Source organism: Thermobia domestica, chromosome 6 (genome assembly GCF_964235325.1).
Source record: "Thermobia domestica chromosome 6, izTheDome1.hap1.1, whole genome shotgun sequence".
Taxonomy (NCBI): Eukaryota; Metazoa; Arthropoda; class Insecta; order Zygentoma; family Lepismatidae; genus Thermobia; species Thermobia domestica.
The window spans coordinates 97431735-97447943 of NC_137459.1; the positions used below are offsets into that span (position 1 = coordinate 97431735).

General features: G+C 35.7%; 1 protein-coding gene across 3 annotated transcripts in view; it reads right to left on the reverse strand.

Annotated features, from left to right (window-relative positions):
• The window catches only part of LOC145688111 (kinesin-like protein KIF3B), a 78801-nt gene extending 63326 nt beyond the window's left edge, over nt 1–15475 (reverse strand). For 2 of the 3 annotated variants that reach the window (XM_081761864.1, XM_081761862.1), the window contains exons 1-3: nt 15331–15475; nt 3051–3116; nt 417–544 (exon numbers count right to left, since the gene is read on the reverse strand). In XM_081761864.1, the coding sequence (XP_081617990.1) occupies nt 417–443 (27 nt within the window). In that variant the 5' untranslated portion in view covers nt 444–544; nt 3051–3116; nt 15331–15475. Of the gene's footprint in view, nt 1–416; nt 545–3050; nt 3117–14972; nt 14992–15330 lie in introns of those variants that run through there. The other variant, XM_081761863.1, reaches the window with a different exon arrangement.
• Between the last annotated feature and the right edge of the window lie 734 nt (nt 15476–16209).

Here is a 16209-nt window from a genome sequence, read left to right on the forward strand (position 1 = left end):
CTTGAGCTCCCACCAGAAATCGAACTCGAGTCTCCCACGCCAAAGGCGCGTACGCTAACCCTTAGCCAGGAAGTAGTTCACCTCGATTTGCACTAGGACGTAAATTAAAATTCAATCATTGAATAAAATTTCATCGTAGACTTATCCGTATTGACCTAGAAAATTTAGTCATATTTATATATATCGTATTGCTGTCAACAGAAGCTGCATAATGAACTTCAAAATTGTAGGGAAGGAAAAAAAAGAAGAAAGAAAGAGAGAGAGAAAAAGAAAAGTTTAACACAAGCACCATTCGCCACATAAATCAGGTAGTCTAGTTATTAAGGACACACACATATGGTAAGTAACACCAAAATCATGCAGGTTGGGAACAGGAAACAGGAATGTTGAATGGTCTGAGGGGAAGTAATTGTCACCTGAGAGTCAGATGATTCAACATCCATGTTTCAAGTCTGCGTCACGTATTGGCTCAAGACAAAATTTTGGCTTAGCAGCTGGATGATGCTCGTGAAATACATGGTAGAAAAGAAAATTATCTCTTCATCTGGAAATAAGAAATATAACATATTACATTAACAATTCCACAATATTTGACAAGTAGTTTACCGGGCACAGCATTTTACACCCATTTCTTTTAACACGCATTATATCATGCCCGAGAAATATTATATCTATCTATACAAAAACTAAATTACAATTTTCACATTACATTAGTATTTACCTCTATTATACAGTAAAATACAGACAACAAAAACATCTTCGTTGCGTATCAATTATTTCGAAGCAGGTCAAATAATCACTCATAAAATTATACAATGTTAAACAAAATTTATATAATACAAACTTATTACCACCACCAAACAGTTCATGAAATGAAACAAATTATATTAACTTACGTCTGCAGCAAAATCGTTTGAAACATACGTACAACTATGCAGACTTAAGCGACATGCTATTGAAAAGACAGTAACCTAATGGATAAACGTATCGGATAATCAAAACAGCTTCAAACGGGTGGACAACAGGAAATGTCTTCAACTCGTGTACCTTACGCTGTGAACGTTAAGTGCAGCAAGTATCTTCCCTACGTTACACTCAACTCTTCGAAGAGAAGAATAAGATTGTTGGACACATTATGAGACATGAAGAACCTATGGGAAAAATTGGCAGATGAAAAAATACCTCGAAGAAGGCCGCGATTGAAATATACAAGTCAAATAATACAAGATGTAAAGAAGAAAAAGTAAATGGATGAAATGCCTCTCCCTCCTGGCAGTAGATAGACTTTTTTCTTACTACTTGATACACTTCTCCCTCTACACAGTAGATGAGTTTTGTCTGCATATCATTATTTATTTATAATGTTGAATTGGGTTGATTTTGAGTTTAATGTCCCGTTCAGCAGCGAGGCTATATGAGACGTGGACCTACTGATCAACGTGGAATCCGAACCACATGAGCTCCCACTGGAAACCGAACCCGAATCTCCCACGCCAAAGGCGAGTACGCTAACCGTTTAGGCACGAAGGAGCTCTTGAATTGTTAAGTGTCGAAAGTCTTTGGGAAAGCACAAAGTGGGATGCCGAATCTGGGGACACTAGACCCGAGTCGCCATCTGGAGGGGATCTCCAGAAATATTAGCACAATGAATAATGCATTCCAAATTCGTCGAAAAACGTAGCTGCCACCAAGAAGCTGAAAACCCCTGAGATTATACCAATATTGTAATAAAACCGAATTTAAGAATACTTCGACAAAATTAATGAATATTAACCCACAACAAGTAACTCGAAAACATGTTATTTCGCTGTGCTAAAACCAATATTAGTGGAGGTAATCAACTAAGTTCAAAATTGAATTAAACCACTACCATTTTACGAGTTTCTAGATTTTTACATATTTTACTATTTCTTCTCAGGTGGAGTTCCAATCGATGTCCTATTTACGAAGCTAGATGAGCTTCAAATGTCCTTTCAACTGGTACCAGTAAGTATGGGATTACGGTAAGTATCTTTGAAGTACGTCAGGTTTGGGTTTGATCTAGATCTTTGGTTTTAATATTCTACTAGCATACTATGCACACCTAATTCATATTGTATTCAATAAATAACAGAAGACTCTTAACAAAAGGAGGAAACAACCGAATTTTTTACACAGCAGATCCCCTGTAGGTGCAAATTCAATAATACACAGAGTGAATGACTGGACCGGTACTCGAACCTGAGATCTCTGACATAACGTGCCAATCTATTAACCACTACGGTACCAAGCCCACTTCCTGAACAGCCATACACTCTCTTACTATTGAAGTTGGGGTTCTTTCACTCAGACTACATGGTTTTTGCTATAACTTCCTATTGTGCTTGGACAATTCAGTGTCCACATTCAGAACACCTCTGGCGGTTGTATATCATTATGCTAACCGTATGAATGCGTCAACCAACACGCTATTCAGTCCGATCCTTGAACAGCTATACTCTCTCTCACTCTTGAAGTTGGTGTTCTTTCACTGAGACTGCCCGTACGCCGAAGATCCTGAGTTCGAGTCCCGGTCAAGTCATACACTTTTTCACCCTTTGCATATCATTGAATTCGCACCTATAAAGGAATTGGAATGTTAAAAATCGGTTGTTTCCTCTGTTTCGTTAACATAATGATAATACAACCACTAGAGGTATTCTGAATGGTGACACTGGACTGTCCAAGCACAATAGGAAGTTCAGTACAAACTATGTGGTCTGAGTGAAAGAATACAGGCTTCAAGAGCAGATATATATTAAAACCAGCAACAGAGCCAAAATGGTCTATTGCAAACCACAACTTGTTACTTTTCAGATTTATCTAATTCGAGCCTAATTACTTTCCAAATGTATGCGGAAACTAACTACAAATCCTTGATTCAAGGGAATGTACAGCAAAATTTTTAACTGTCAGATTTCTTTCATCAAAGAAGAAAGTTATGAATTTAATGCTATTTCCCGTAAGCACACCTATATTGCTTTCAGCATATATGTACCATATACTAAAAGATAATACGTAAAATACCTTACCCTACGAGCTTTACTCCAGCTTTGTGGAAGAGTTTTCTTCATTTTCCACTGTTGATGCACTCAACCCTGAAAAGGATATACGTTTTAAACGATAATTTAAGTAATATATAGCTATACCATGAGAATATAACCATATAATCACACACCAATTCAAAAAAAAAAAAAAAAAAATGGCAAAATTATGAAGTGAAAAACAAAGAAAAAAGCTTGGTATATGTAAAAAGGAAAGATCATTTTTATTGTCCTCTTAAATACGGTATTTGGTTATAAATAATGACTAAAACAGAAATTATTCTATGTAATGTATAAGATCGTCTTTCAATAAACAAATCTTGCTAACAATCGATGGATGTACTCGTGATTCACAAATTCAGCATATAGCAAGAGGTGACTCTTAATCTCTTGAACAGCCCGACCGATCTTGATCAAATTTTTGACGTACATGCGGTTCTGGCCTGGGAGTGTGTTTAGTAATTCACTTTGACGGTAGAACTTAAGGGAGGGGAAATTATAAAAAAAAATAAATAAATAAAATAAAATAAAACGTAATAACTCTTGAACCAAACGACCAATCTCGATCAAATTTTCAACATAGATGAGTTTCGTACCTGGAGTGTTTTTTGTCATTTCACTTTGACAGAGCAACGTAGGGGAGGAGGAGACGGGACTAATATATATATATATATAAGTGGCGATGTTCGTAAATTGATAACTCTTAAACTACCGATCGATCTCAATGAAATTTTCAACATAGATGAGCTTCGAACCTGAAAAGTTCTTTGTCATTTCACTTTGACGGTAGATCTTAGTGGGGGGAGGAGAGGACGGGAAATAGATGAAAATAAATAAAACTTAGTAACTCCTGAACCACCAGACCGATCTCGATCAAACTTTCAACATAGATAAAGTTCGGGGGCCCTGGAATGTTTTCGTCATTTCACTTTTACGGTGCAATGGAGGGGAGGGGGAGATATATGTAATAATAATAATAATAATAATAATAATAATAATAATAATAATAAAAGTGACTGTCTTTGTGACTTCATCACGCTTAAACTACCCGACCGATCTTAACCACATTTTCAAATTACATGAGGTTCGGACCTGGGGTGGTTTTTATCATATCACTTTTACTGTAGAACTTACAAGTGGGAGAGGGGAGGGGAGAGGTATATAAAAATAAATAAAACTTAATAACTTTAGAATCACCCGACCGATCTCGGTCAAATTTTCAACACAGATTACGTTCGGGCCTGGGATAATTTTTGTCATTTAACTTTGGCGGTGCAACGCAGGGGAGGGAAGGGTGTATATATATATATATATATATATATATATATATATATATATATATATATATATATGTGTGTGTGTGTGTGTGTGTAAACAATAAAAATGAAAGTGACTGTCTCTGTGGCTTCATCACTTTTGAACCCCTGATCGATCTCGATCAAATTTTCAACACAGATGAGATTACAGACTGGATTTTTTTTTTTTTTTTTAAATATTTTCTCTTTGACGGTAGAACCTAAGGTCGGGGGAGGGGGAGTTATATAATATAAAATTAAATAAATCGTAACTTTAATTTTCAACGTAGATGATGTTCTGGCCTGGAATAATTTTCATCATTTTACTTTGACGGTGCAACTTAGGGAAGGGGATGGAGGAGATACACATGTAAAAAAATAAAAGTGAAAGTGGCTGTTTTTGTGACTTCATTAGCCTTGAACCACCCGACCGATCTCGATCAAATTTTCAACATAGATGAGGTTCATTTCTGGGATGATTTTCGACACATCACTTTGACGATAGAACTTAGGGGAAGGAGAGGGAAGATATATAAAAATAAATAAAACTTAACTCTTGAACCACCCGACCGGTCTCAATCAAATTTTCAGAATAAATGAGGTTCGGGCCTGTGATGATTTTTATTATTTTACTTTGACGGTAAAACTTAGAGGACGGGGAGGAGAGAGATATACATAAAAAATAAAAATGAAAGTGACTGTCTTTCTGACTTCACCACTGTTCAACCACCTGACCGATCTCGATGAAATTTTTATTATAGATTAGGTTCAGATCTGAGATGGTGGTGTCGCATCACTGTCACGGTGCAACTTAAGGAAAGAGGGACAGGAACATTTATAAATGAAAACGACTAATATTATTGTCGAATATACAGTTTTCGGGGTCACTGATGTGCACAGTGACACTTCTGATGCTAATTAAATCCAAATTCAGCACTGCAACTTCCAATAGCAGAGTCGAATCCATGGTTTTCGAGGTCACTGACACTTTCGATCCAGTTTATAACCAAATTCAGCCCCGCATCTTGGAGGCGGGGAAAAGGAAAATGCATAAAACTGATTTTTAAAAAAATATATTAGTGTCGAATCCAGTTTTTGGGGTCACTGAAATGAACGGTGACACTTCCGATACCGTGTTCCGCAACATGGAAGAGGGGGAGGGGTATATATATATATATATATATATATATATATATATATATATATATATATATATATAATGGTCGAAAATGGCCGATATTAGTATTTAATTTATAGTTTTTGGGGTCGCTGAGTTGAACAGTGACACTTGCGATCCCGTTTAAACCAAATTCAGCTCCGCAACTTGGGGAAGGGAGAGATGTATAAAAATGATCGAAAATGGACGATATTAGTGTCGAAACCATAGTTTTCGGGATCGCTGAGATGAACAGTGATATTTCCGGTGAAGTTTAAATCAGTGCCACTAAAAACGAAAACAGCATATTTCACGAGTATCAAACACATGAGATACGGAGTTGTGCATTTAAATTTTCATTTTAACTCAGCGAAGCGGGTAATATATGCTAGTACCTTATAAAGGATTACGTAAAGTAACTTACAGGACAGGCTCTTCTAACCTAGCTATACCGGGTGGAAGGGAACAAGACCAAAAAACTTCGGGAGGTGATTCTACAGCTAAAAGCAAGGAAAAAGTTCCAATAAGCATAGGTCCAACGCAGCGGCGTTTTCAAGCAGCAACCGTGCGAAGTTTCGCCAGCTTCCTTCTTCTAAGCACAATATCTGCCGAACGAATAGATATTTACGTCGGGTCAAAAGAATGTAAAGAAAGTCATACTCTACCAAAATGATAGCACAAACACAAAGGACGGTGCGAACTGCGCAAGGAAACTCCCCAAAGGAAGAAGAAATTCACCAAATGAGATGCAGTAGGGGACGCGAAAATGAATAATACGTACAAACGTAAAATTAGCTGGATATGTTTAGCGTACGTACTGAATGATCGATTGAAACGTGCAAATAAGGATTATCTACTGGAGCGTCGGGGAGCAATGTATACGATAGGAGAGACCACGACCGAGGTGGTTTGTTAGATCGACGGTACCACTCGCAACTATTGTTTCCGACAGCGTCCAAAACCGAAAATTTGGAATCTCCAAAACCTCTCCTCAATGTTATACATTGTGTTCTAGACTTCCACCTCCCAGTTGCTTAATTCCTGTTAAGCTAAAAATCTTCTTATTTGCTGCACGTCATCGACAAAGTCGCAAAATTCAAAATATATGTTTAAAAGTTTCTGATCTTTACTTAAAAATTAGATGACTAAGTCTTTCAGTTGAAAATTTGTTCAGGGAAGTCTTTCTTACTTTGTATAGTTTAATAATTCGTACTCGATCACACAATAAGCAGAAAATTCGTAGCTAGCATTAGACAAGAATAAATAAATATACATACACAATATCTAAAATCGAACACATAAAGAAAAGCGTTTGATTATAGAGAATCTCTGCATCAACAGATCAACAGTGATATTGGTACATTGTGAGTTATACCTATATCTGTAACAACTTACTCCCTGTTATGCATCTTGGTGCACTCATAACTGATCATTTCAGAAGATAACATCCATATGATCGCATTACTTTCTTTCTTTACTGTTATCAGAAACCCAGAAAGGAATATTTAAAAGCACAAATAGACGTACTAAAAAAGTTGTCTAGATCGTACATGACAATCTGACGTCTTCCAAGCGAGACTGAAAGATAATTCATTGGCGAAATGTAATTCGCTCCTCGGAACGGATTTTGCACACATCGACTTTAGGTTGTTTAACTAGCTCTAGCTCTGACAGATTTTTATCTTCATTTTTAAACATTAATCACCAATTAGTTAATAAAATAATTATGATAAATTTTATAACACAATTCTTAAATATAAACACACAATGTTATAATTCTTAAACTCTTTACGGAATTCATAAAATAATTTTTAAAAAAGTCTCTTTTATTTACGTAAAAACACTGCAGAGTTAAAACTAGATTATGAAAAAACACAGGAACAAAACTGACAGTCTTTTAAGGTGAGTTTAAAAGAGCGACAATAATCAATAGATGGCAGTACGTGTTTCCTAGCTTTCCAAAGTATTTTGTACGGATAACAAACAATACTTAAAATAAGAACTCCTTTGTGATTAAGCGGTCAGCGTACGCGCCTTTGGCGTGGGAGTCCCGGGTTCGATTCCCGATGGGAGCTCATGTGGTTCAGATTCCACGTTAATCAGTAGGTCCCGTCTCATATATCCTCGCTGCTAAAAGGGACGTTAAACTCAAAATCAACTCATTATATCTGAATTTTACGAGAAGGCCTGCAGTAATTACAAACTGTTTTCAATACCATTTTGTATTTTTGTATAAACAACGTTCTATCTGTAATACTTTTTTTGTGTATTTGGACTTTAAAATGTAGGGGGCTTTATTGGGTGACTCTACACATCTGTGCTTTATTGATCATAAAGAAGAAATTCATTGAATATGTTGTACTACAAGTCATATACGTACCGTATCATTGCTTAATCATATACAGACACTTTTTCTTAATAAAAAGTATACAAAAATTAGTATAGGAAAGTGCAATTAGAAATGTATCCAAGCGTGGGCATTTTTACTACTGACGTAAGTGGTATTTCAAAGACTAACTGTGAGGTATTTTTTTTCATGACGTCATGGACAGATACGTTTGAAAATTAGTTTATTTAGAATCAGTCGTTCTCAATTCAGTACAATACGCAGAATTACAAATTTATCCAAGCGTAAGTACTTTTTGATAGTACCATAAACGGATATTCTTTGAATACTCTTCTCTTGAAGTTGATGTAATTATTTTGAGGATTGTCGCTCCCTTCAAAATGGAAAGGAAAAATAGGGAACACGTGCTGCCATCTATTACTGATACACTCATCTTAAAGTGAAATACAGTACCCAGTTCCCTAGTAATTATTACCTTTGTTCACTATATTCGTAGCATCATATGATCCAAATTTCAGTATCGTGTGTGCATGTAAATTGTGACCCAAATTTCATTTCACGTTTACATACACACAGACAAATTATGTAAAACTGCAGGGGTTTGTTTAATTATTGAAACTGATGCACTTCAAATTTTACACACACACACAATGAATAAGTAAATAATATTGGTGGAATTTGGCGTTCAAAATCCTGTTTACAGCGCCACTATACTCGTAAACCGTTTATATTCGATAACTTGATTTCAAAAGAAAATTATAACTCCTGAATTTATAAATTTACTTCCTAAATGAAAGTTAATGTTAAATATAAATTTAGTTTATGCCACAAGTTCGATCAATATATCTGTTTCGAACATGCGTGCCTGACCAACTGCCACAGTAAAAATATATGGGACACTTGGCTTCGTACTACGTATCACCACCACAGACAGATTACTTTAATCAATGTCATACTTTCAAACAATACTACTTTTGTACACTTTATATAACGATACGAAGATGAATTTAGATATACATGAAAATGTAGAAGACTGGTACTACTTTTACATATTCATCATCAATTGTGAATAGTGCATATCATGAATATGTTCAATATCAAATGTGAACACATACTATTTTCTGTTAATACAAACGTATACATTAATGCACGAAATCTACGTACCAAATGGCTTCAAAATCATCTTTTTCTTTCTTTAATGATATTTATAGTGGCTACATGAACTCTTTCCAGTGGAAGTTACATGTGTTAATGATGATCAGCACGTAAGCACACAATAAATAACTTCATGAGATTCAGCTCACTATTGCTAAAGACTATGAGCACTATACATTGAACAGAGCATGGTAGAATCTTCAGATGCACAGGAATAGAAATATAAATCCATATCCTAACTATATATAAAACTACATGAGCTGACATAAATTATGGAGCCCTTCCTGCAGGGTTACAATGATTAAATTTGACATGATTGTAGCTTTTCGGGACAAACCCACAGCAAAATTACCAAAAGTGAATATTTTTAATTTTTAGGAGGTCTAAAGAGGGGATAAAGAATTTCCCCATGTTATTTAAATGGGCCTCTTTTTTGGATCTATAATCTCATGTTTTAGGTACTTAGAATTGGAATAAAAACTTGAAACTCGGTACGCTTATATGTTTTTGTTAGTGTTACCTAAGTGAATGATCAGCAATAAAAATTTCCAATCGTAGAGTGGTTTTATGGGGAACGGAAAAAACTTTTCCATGTTATTTATATGGGAGGTCTTCTACACTCCAATATGTTTAGGTACTTCCGGCAGGATTAAAATTATGAAATTTGGCATGATTGTAACCTTCCAGGACTAACTCTAAGGAAAATTGCCAAAAGTGAATATTTTTAATTTTTTAGGGGTCTAAAGGGGGAAGAAAAAATCCCCATGCTATTTAAATGGGCGTTTTCTTGGAATACAAAACCTTATCTTTTAGATATTTGAAAATAAGAAAAGAAACGATAGAATTGTGCGTTCAAGAGGTTGGAGGCCGTAGGCCGACCAAAGACAGTGTGTATGGCGAAGCCCCCGGATAGGCAAATTCAGGAAATGCGAGGAGCAAGTTCACGAAATTCACTGTTGATGCGAAGGCCGATAGATAAGAAATGCGCGGCCGTAGGCCAAGCAAACTCGGGGGTCTGGGGGACGGAGCCCCCAGCTAGCCAAAGGCTAGTCTAAAAGTGAAACTGGTCTTTTTTGGATGCGGTTTTATTAATCCTGCTTCCGATGAATGTTTATTTTGCTACTAGCACATCATGCCTTCACACAAATTCAGTAACATTCTTGGACTCGCAATTATTAGTTATGCAAATTACGATGGGATTTAGTGTGCCACACGAGAAAACAAAAAGCATCCCAAGTTCAAGAAAAATGCTAACTCGTCTAAGATGACGAGGTGATTTGCTAGAATCGAAAGATACAGTTTTTATTATTATTATTATTATTATTATTCCCTTGTAAAATAACATTTGGATAAGAATAACAGAAATTAATGTTTCACTGTACAAAAGTTTTAACAAGTATTGTCGGATTAGTACATATTGGGAAAAAAAATCTTGATTTTCTTGTAGGCGTGTGTGCCAAGAACGCTCCTCTATTAACGATACATAATATCGTTAGGAAGAAACTCGATCTCGCAAGACAAGTAAACAACATGAAAATAGTCTAATCACCCTCCATATTTTAAGTTAATACATTTGTCATTTGGGGTGCCACTGTGGTTCGTGGTAGCGCCTTCACCTCTGGTGTGTGGACCCCCGGTTCGATCCCAGCTCGCACCAAGTAGGCTTTGTGGTGAACAAATACAAAGTACGGCTTTTGTTGGGGTTGTTTCGTCTCCTCCCACATTCTTCATTCCATTATTTCATTCATTCCCATCTTCTTCAGCCTACTCAGCATAAGCGTGAGACGTAAAAATGGAAGATTTCATTTAATGTTATTTGTCATTCGGTACATAGGCTATATTAAATGCTGTGGAACTGTAACAAAGGAAAAGAAAGAAAACAATATCAAGAGTTTAGTAGTTTTGCCAACTAGTCAAAAAAGCATAGGTTTTCGGAATTCTAGCTGATCAATGTTTACTTACTAATGTAACAAAATCAAAGCCAATTTTGCGTCACGAAGATACATTGATATTTTTATTGCAAATAATCGGTTTCCAGTGGAAAAAAAAAATATTCTTTTGAATATTAACAAAAAATTGGCTACTTACTAATGAATCCTCCCTTGAAAAATTTAAAGGTTTTGAAGTTTCAGAACTCTCAGCTGGTTCCTTCCTCAGTGGCAAGGTAAAAAGGATTAAAACGGAAAGGAGAAAAAAGGAATTAAACTAGGAATACACTCTGCTCTGTTCTTTGAAATGAAATGAAATCTTTTGAGTTTTACGTCCCACGTTATGCAGTTAGGCTAAAGGAGACGGTGATGATGAGTGATGAATGAAATGGTGGAATTAAGAAAGTGGGAGGAAACGGGAGAACACCGAGAAAACCCACGCACACGGTGTTTGTCCACCACAAAGTTCACTTGGCGAGGGCTGGGATCGAACCCGGGACCCCTTGCACCAGAGGTGAACGCTCTACCACTCAGCCACGGCGGCCCTGCTCTGTTCTTCTCAGGATCTTTTTTGTTCGTTACTTTTATATAGGGGTATGTATTCCTGGTTTTACTCCTTTTTTTTCCTTTCCGTATTAATCGTTTTTACCTTGCCACTGAGAAAGGAACCAGCTGAGAGTTCCGAAACGTCAAAACCTTTACATTTTTCAAGGGAGGATTCATTAGTAAGTAACAGAAATTTTTGTTAATATTCAAAAGAATGGTTTTTTTTTTCCCACTGGAAACCGATTTCATTGGTAAGTAGCCAATTTTTTGTTAATTTTGAATATCTCCCCATGCGTTCATGTAATTATATTCTTTTGAATAGTTTACTTTACTCTTGACGATATATGTATGGCAATTTCAAGTCAACGATCCATTTGTATAGAAGTAAATAAACGAACGTGAAATGTGTAAAACTTTGTAATAATAACTTTGCTACAGCTATATCTGAGATTCAGGTTTATTCGTATTTCAACCTGTGCTGTTGCAAAAAATGAATGGTACGGAAGAGTACGCTACTGGGAAGAGATCGAAACATCTAATTCAACCCGTAAATTTTATTCAATGATATGACTCATTCTAAATTTTACAACAAATTACATCGTATAGTATTTGTCTCCTCTCTTTACGTATTATAATTAATGCAATTTAAGAATATGTGTTACATTATATATATATATAAGGCAAAACCTAATAACAAAGATTATATAAAGAATATTTACGCAGATGATACACATGTTACTTAAGAAGTAAAGGATTATAACATTAAAGTCAGCTTAATTTCAAGAAACGTTCATACGAAAAGCACTCCGTTCAGAATACACGGTCGAAGAAGCTACTTTGATTCATTGTAATTTCAGTAGCAGCAACTTCAAATGGGACATATCGCACACCGGGAGGAAAACTGTTACAAGTTAAAAATACACATTTGAGGGAACATGACTTTCAAAGTGTGTTATTCTATCAAAATTGCTCCTGGAATACTGGTATCTCTGCCATCTAGGAGTTAATTTATTTAGTTACGTTTACTGCGAAAATACCTCCAGCTAAAGCTCGCTTTTCTCTCTCTATTCTCTTTTGAGCGATGATAACTCAAAATTTTCATTTTTTGAGTTGTAACAGTATATGGTGCGATATATGGTAGTCTGATATGATTGCATTATCATACATATCTGCAATCAACCCCTCGAGAAATAAATTGAGATAAGCACCATGGGTTGAAGTGCAGAATCAGATGGGTAGCTAACTGAGCAAATACGTAGCTATTAGCAGAAACTAAAACAAGAATTAATATTAGAAGAGGCAAATCTTTAGGATCAAACAGAATTGCATATTAGTTTTACGCTCAAAGAGAAAAAAACAGCCCTGAGTGATATTTTCCTCACTGAAACAGCGAGCGAACTGAAAACGAAACCATATGCAAACATGAGGTAGATCCTAATTTATATAGCAACTTTGATGCATATTTTTCACTCATACAGCGATTGCGAAGAGCACCTGTCCCTAACAGTCCTTGCAACTTGCCTGCCTCATGAGTTCGGGGCGTACCATGGAAGTGTGCGTATCGCCACCGCCTTAAATTCAACATGGCAGATGTTCATCTAGACAAGCAGTCTCTTCCTGACCAAGTTTCAGGTTCTTCCCACTTCCGGTTCAAAAATTAACAGGTAAAAAGCTCCTTCATAGGAACATGTGTAAAGTCATTAATAACTTACTCTTGGATCAAAGGATATAGTACCGTAAATCTCTACGATAAAAGTTTCCTAAAGGTGTGGGACACGTAAGGCAAAGAACACAGTTTTTCCCCACTATCTTTGTTCACGCGCACACTCTCAATCACTAACGCACCCCTCTGCTGTGTTCCTGCCCTGACTAGGTTAGATACAATTCTTCCTTTTAGTGGCCACTTAACACAAGCTAGCTAGTGTTTTCAGCACAGTCGTTTTGATGGTATACCTCTGAACGCGTATTTATGTCCATAAAATGTAAGCCCTTCAAAAGTGAATCTACACCATTAGTGCACTTCTTCCCGTGTGAAACACTTCTTAAGGTACTAGGAGTGAATTTCCTGACCAAAGTAGTAAGTATGCACCGAATATAAGTATCCAAACCTTATATAGGTCAGCACATTTATTAGTTTACGCGGGAAGGTTTTAGAACGCAGGTAACCTAATGAAATACATTTTATGTACCTTGCTTTAGTTTCTTTTCGTTCCTTATTCTTTTCTTCCAGTTTTTAGACTTTTTTATCGTTGAAATATACTATTACAAAACTAAGCACACTGAACTTTGCTCTAATCACTGAACAGTCAATTAAAATATTTCTTTACTTCACCACATAAATCATATGTAAATCTGATGTTCTATACATAAAGTATTTTAATTAATTATAATTTTAGATAAATTAAGTTTTTTTTCTTTTGTTATTTCTTCGATTTTACGCACGCATACATCTTATTTTAGTTTGCTTTTTATTTTATTTCAAATTCCATTCAGTTACGCTTTCGTATTCGGAGTCGATATTGAATTGTTCATTGGCGGTAGACATGGTATGTGATTGTATTGTGTCAATGTATCAAAGTATTTATATATGGCAATATTTTGTTTTATACCTCGTGTGTTCTGTGTACATTTTTGATTCATGTGTGTTTTGGTTTTATGGATTCACTTTTTTTTTTTTTTTGGCATAGTGTGGTATTCTTTGAAATTAATTTGCTCGCAATGGGTACCGCATATTATTTTATATTGTTTGATGTTATTGGTGTTCCTGGTTAGTTTTGTTTTTTTAGGGCAAGTTGAGTCAATTACGACAAAATAAATTATTCGAAATTATTAACCAAAATTATACTTGCATTGAAGGATTTCTCCCAACAATATATATTCTAAAATTGCATACGTCTGGGGTGTGTGGGGGAGCTCCCCCCATTATTTTATAATGTAGGTTATTGGAAGAAATCCTTTTATGAAAGTGGTATTTTGATCAGATGATAGTTTGAAATAGCTTACTTTGTCCTAATTCACCAAACTTGGCCTCATTGTCGCGGACCTGTGTTCTGCAACCTTGTCGGTCTACGCAAACTGCACATGCACGGGAACACCTTGTTTGGTATTAATACGAAATCAGGACCTCACAGTGAGTGCAGCTACATAATGTCAATGCACCTATCTGTAGTACCCCAGCCCTGAGATCTCTCCTGGTCATACTTCGATTTAAACTCATTCAATGACAGCATTCGAATTTTTAAATCCGTACCAATTAATGAACAAACGCCATTGTAAGCTTTTAATGCATTAGACGGTCTGGTATTTTGTATTACTTGGCAGCACCCAAATTCTTAATGTGTACGTCATAACCATATATTTTCTTCCAGTGAACCCTGATAAAACACTGCTTGTATTAAAACATTTTCGCACAAAACTAAAGAAATGAGAAGGTGAATACTCCCTCCTGTAAGCCTATCACATGAGTTTTTACAACACACGTACCTGTACAATTAAAGCTCTGGCAATAGTTAAAATTGCTATAAAGTTACTAAGTACACTTATTCAGCAGACGACATTCCGGAAATTCCTTCTTGGAGAATATTCTTGTAGTGGAAAACTTGCTGAATGTCATTCAGAGTAGCTTTCTATAAAGTATACTATTTGTACTAGTTTATTGTTTTCAATTGCATTTAAACATGAGTAAGGCAACGCACAAAGTCAGTCTAAAGCAGACCAAAAGGCATTTACATCGAATTACAAGGAAATAACTTTCGTAATATATTACCATATAAATCAATACTTGAAAAATGCGAACTTATTATAAGTATTTACATTTTACAGCCTCAAAACGTCTACTTACTCTAAACCTTAATTATATTTGTACTTAGTATTCCATCACAAAAAACATTAAATAGTATACCCATATCCTCAGCACACCATCATACAGAAACAGACTACAACTTTAGTAAAGTGCATAGCTAAAGTAAACACAGTATTAATTTTATAGGCACCTCTTGTGTCCTTCTCCCGCCTTATGAATAATAATAATAAACTTCATTGTACTATACTTCTGCCATAAAAGAGAATTATTTAAAAATTTACAGTGACTAAAAATTTCTTACAAAAATAAAAACAAGAGTATATAGATATCCTCTTGCTTTCGAGGTTTCCGGTGTTTACACTGCGTTTACATATACTATGCATTAATAACAAGCACAAAACTGCTGCGAATTAACGAACCGATGCGATTAGGCACGATACGAAACAAACCGTTTCATGAGTGATGTATATGAAATGAAAATATTTCCATGATAAATCCGTACTTCAGGGACACAATCAATTTTCCTCATGACTGTGCGTTACATTTAACTTGCAAACTGATCCCACGATTACGGGGCCCCATTCCGTAACGGTTTGCGTCAGCGTAAATCAATAATTGTTTTAAATCGACACCAGTTATAATTGTTTACTATAGTTTTCGTTTCGTAGCGATTCTGGAATTTTACAATGACAAATACGGAATGAAGCCCATGCATATTCCTGAAGGTTGGTTGCTCTAGCCATATTCTGTCGAAAAGATAGGTAAATGGCATCCATGTATATTGGGCTCCATTCCATACTGGTAGCGTCAGTGCAACACAAAATTAGCGTTTATTTTGCTAAGGTCATTCTTCTCTGACAAATCTAAACTTCTAATCTAATATAAATAAAATAAAGAGTTTGTTTGTCTGCCTATCTG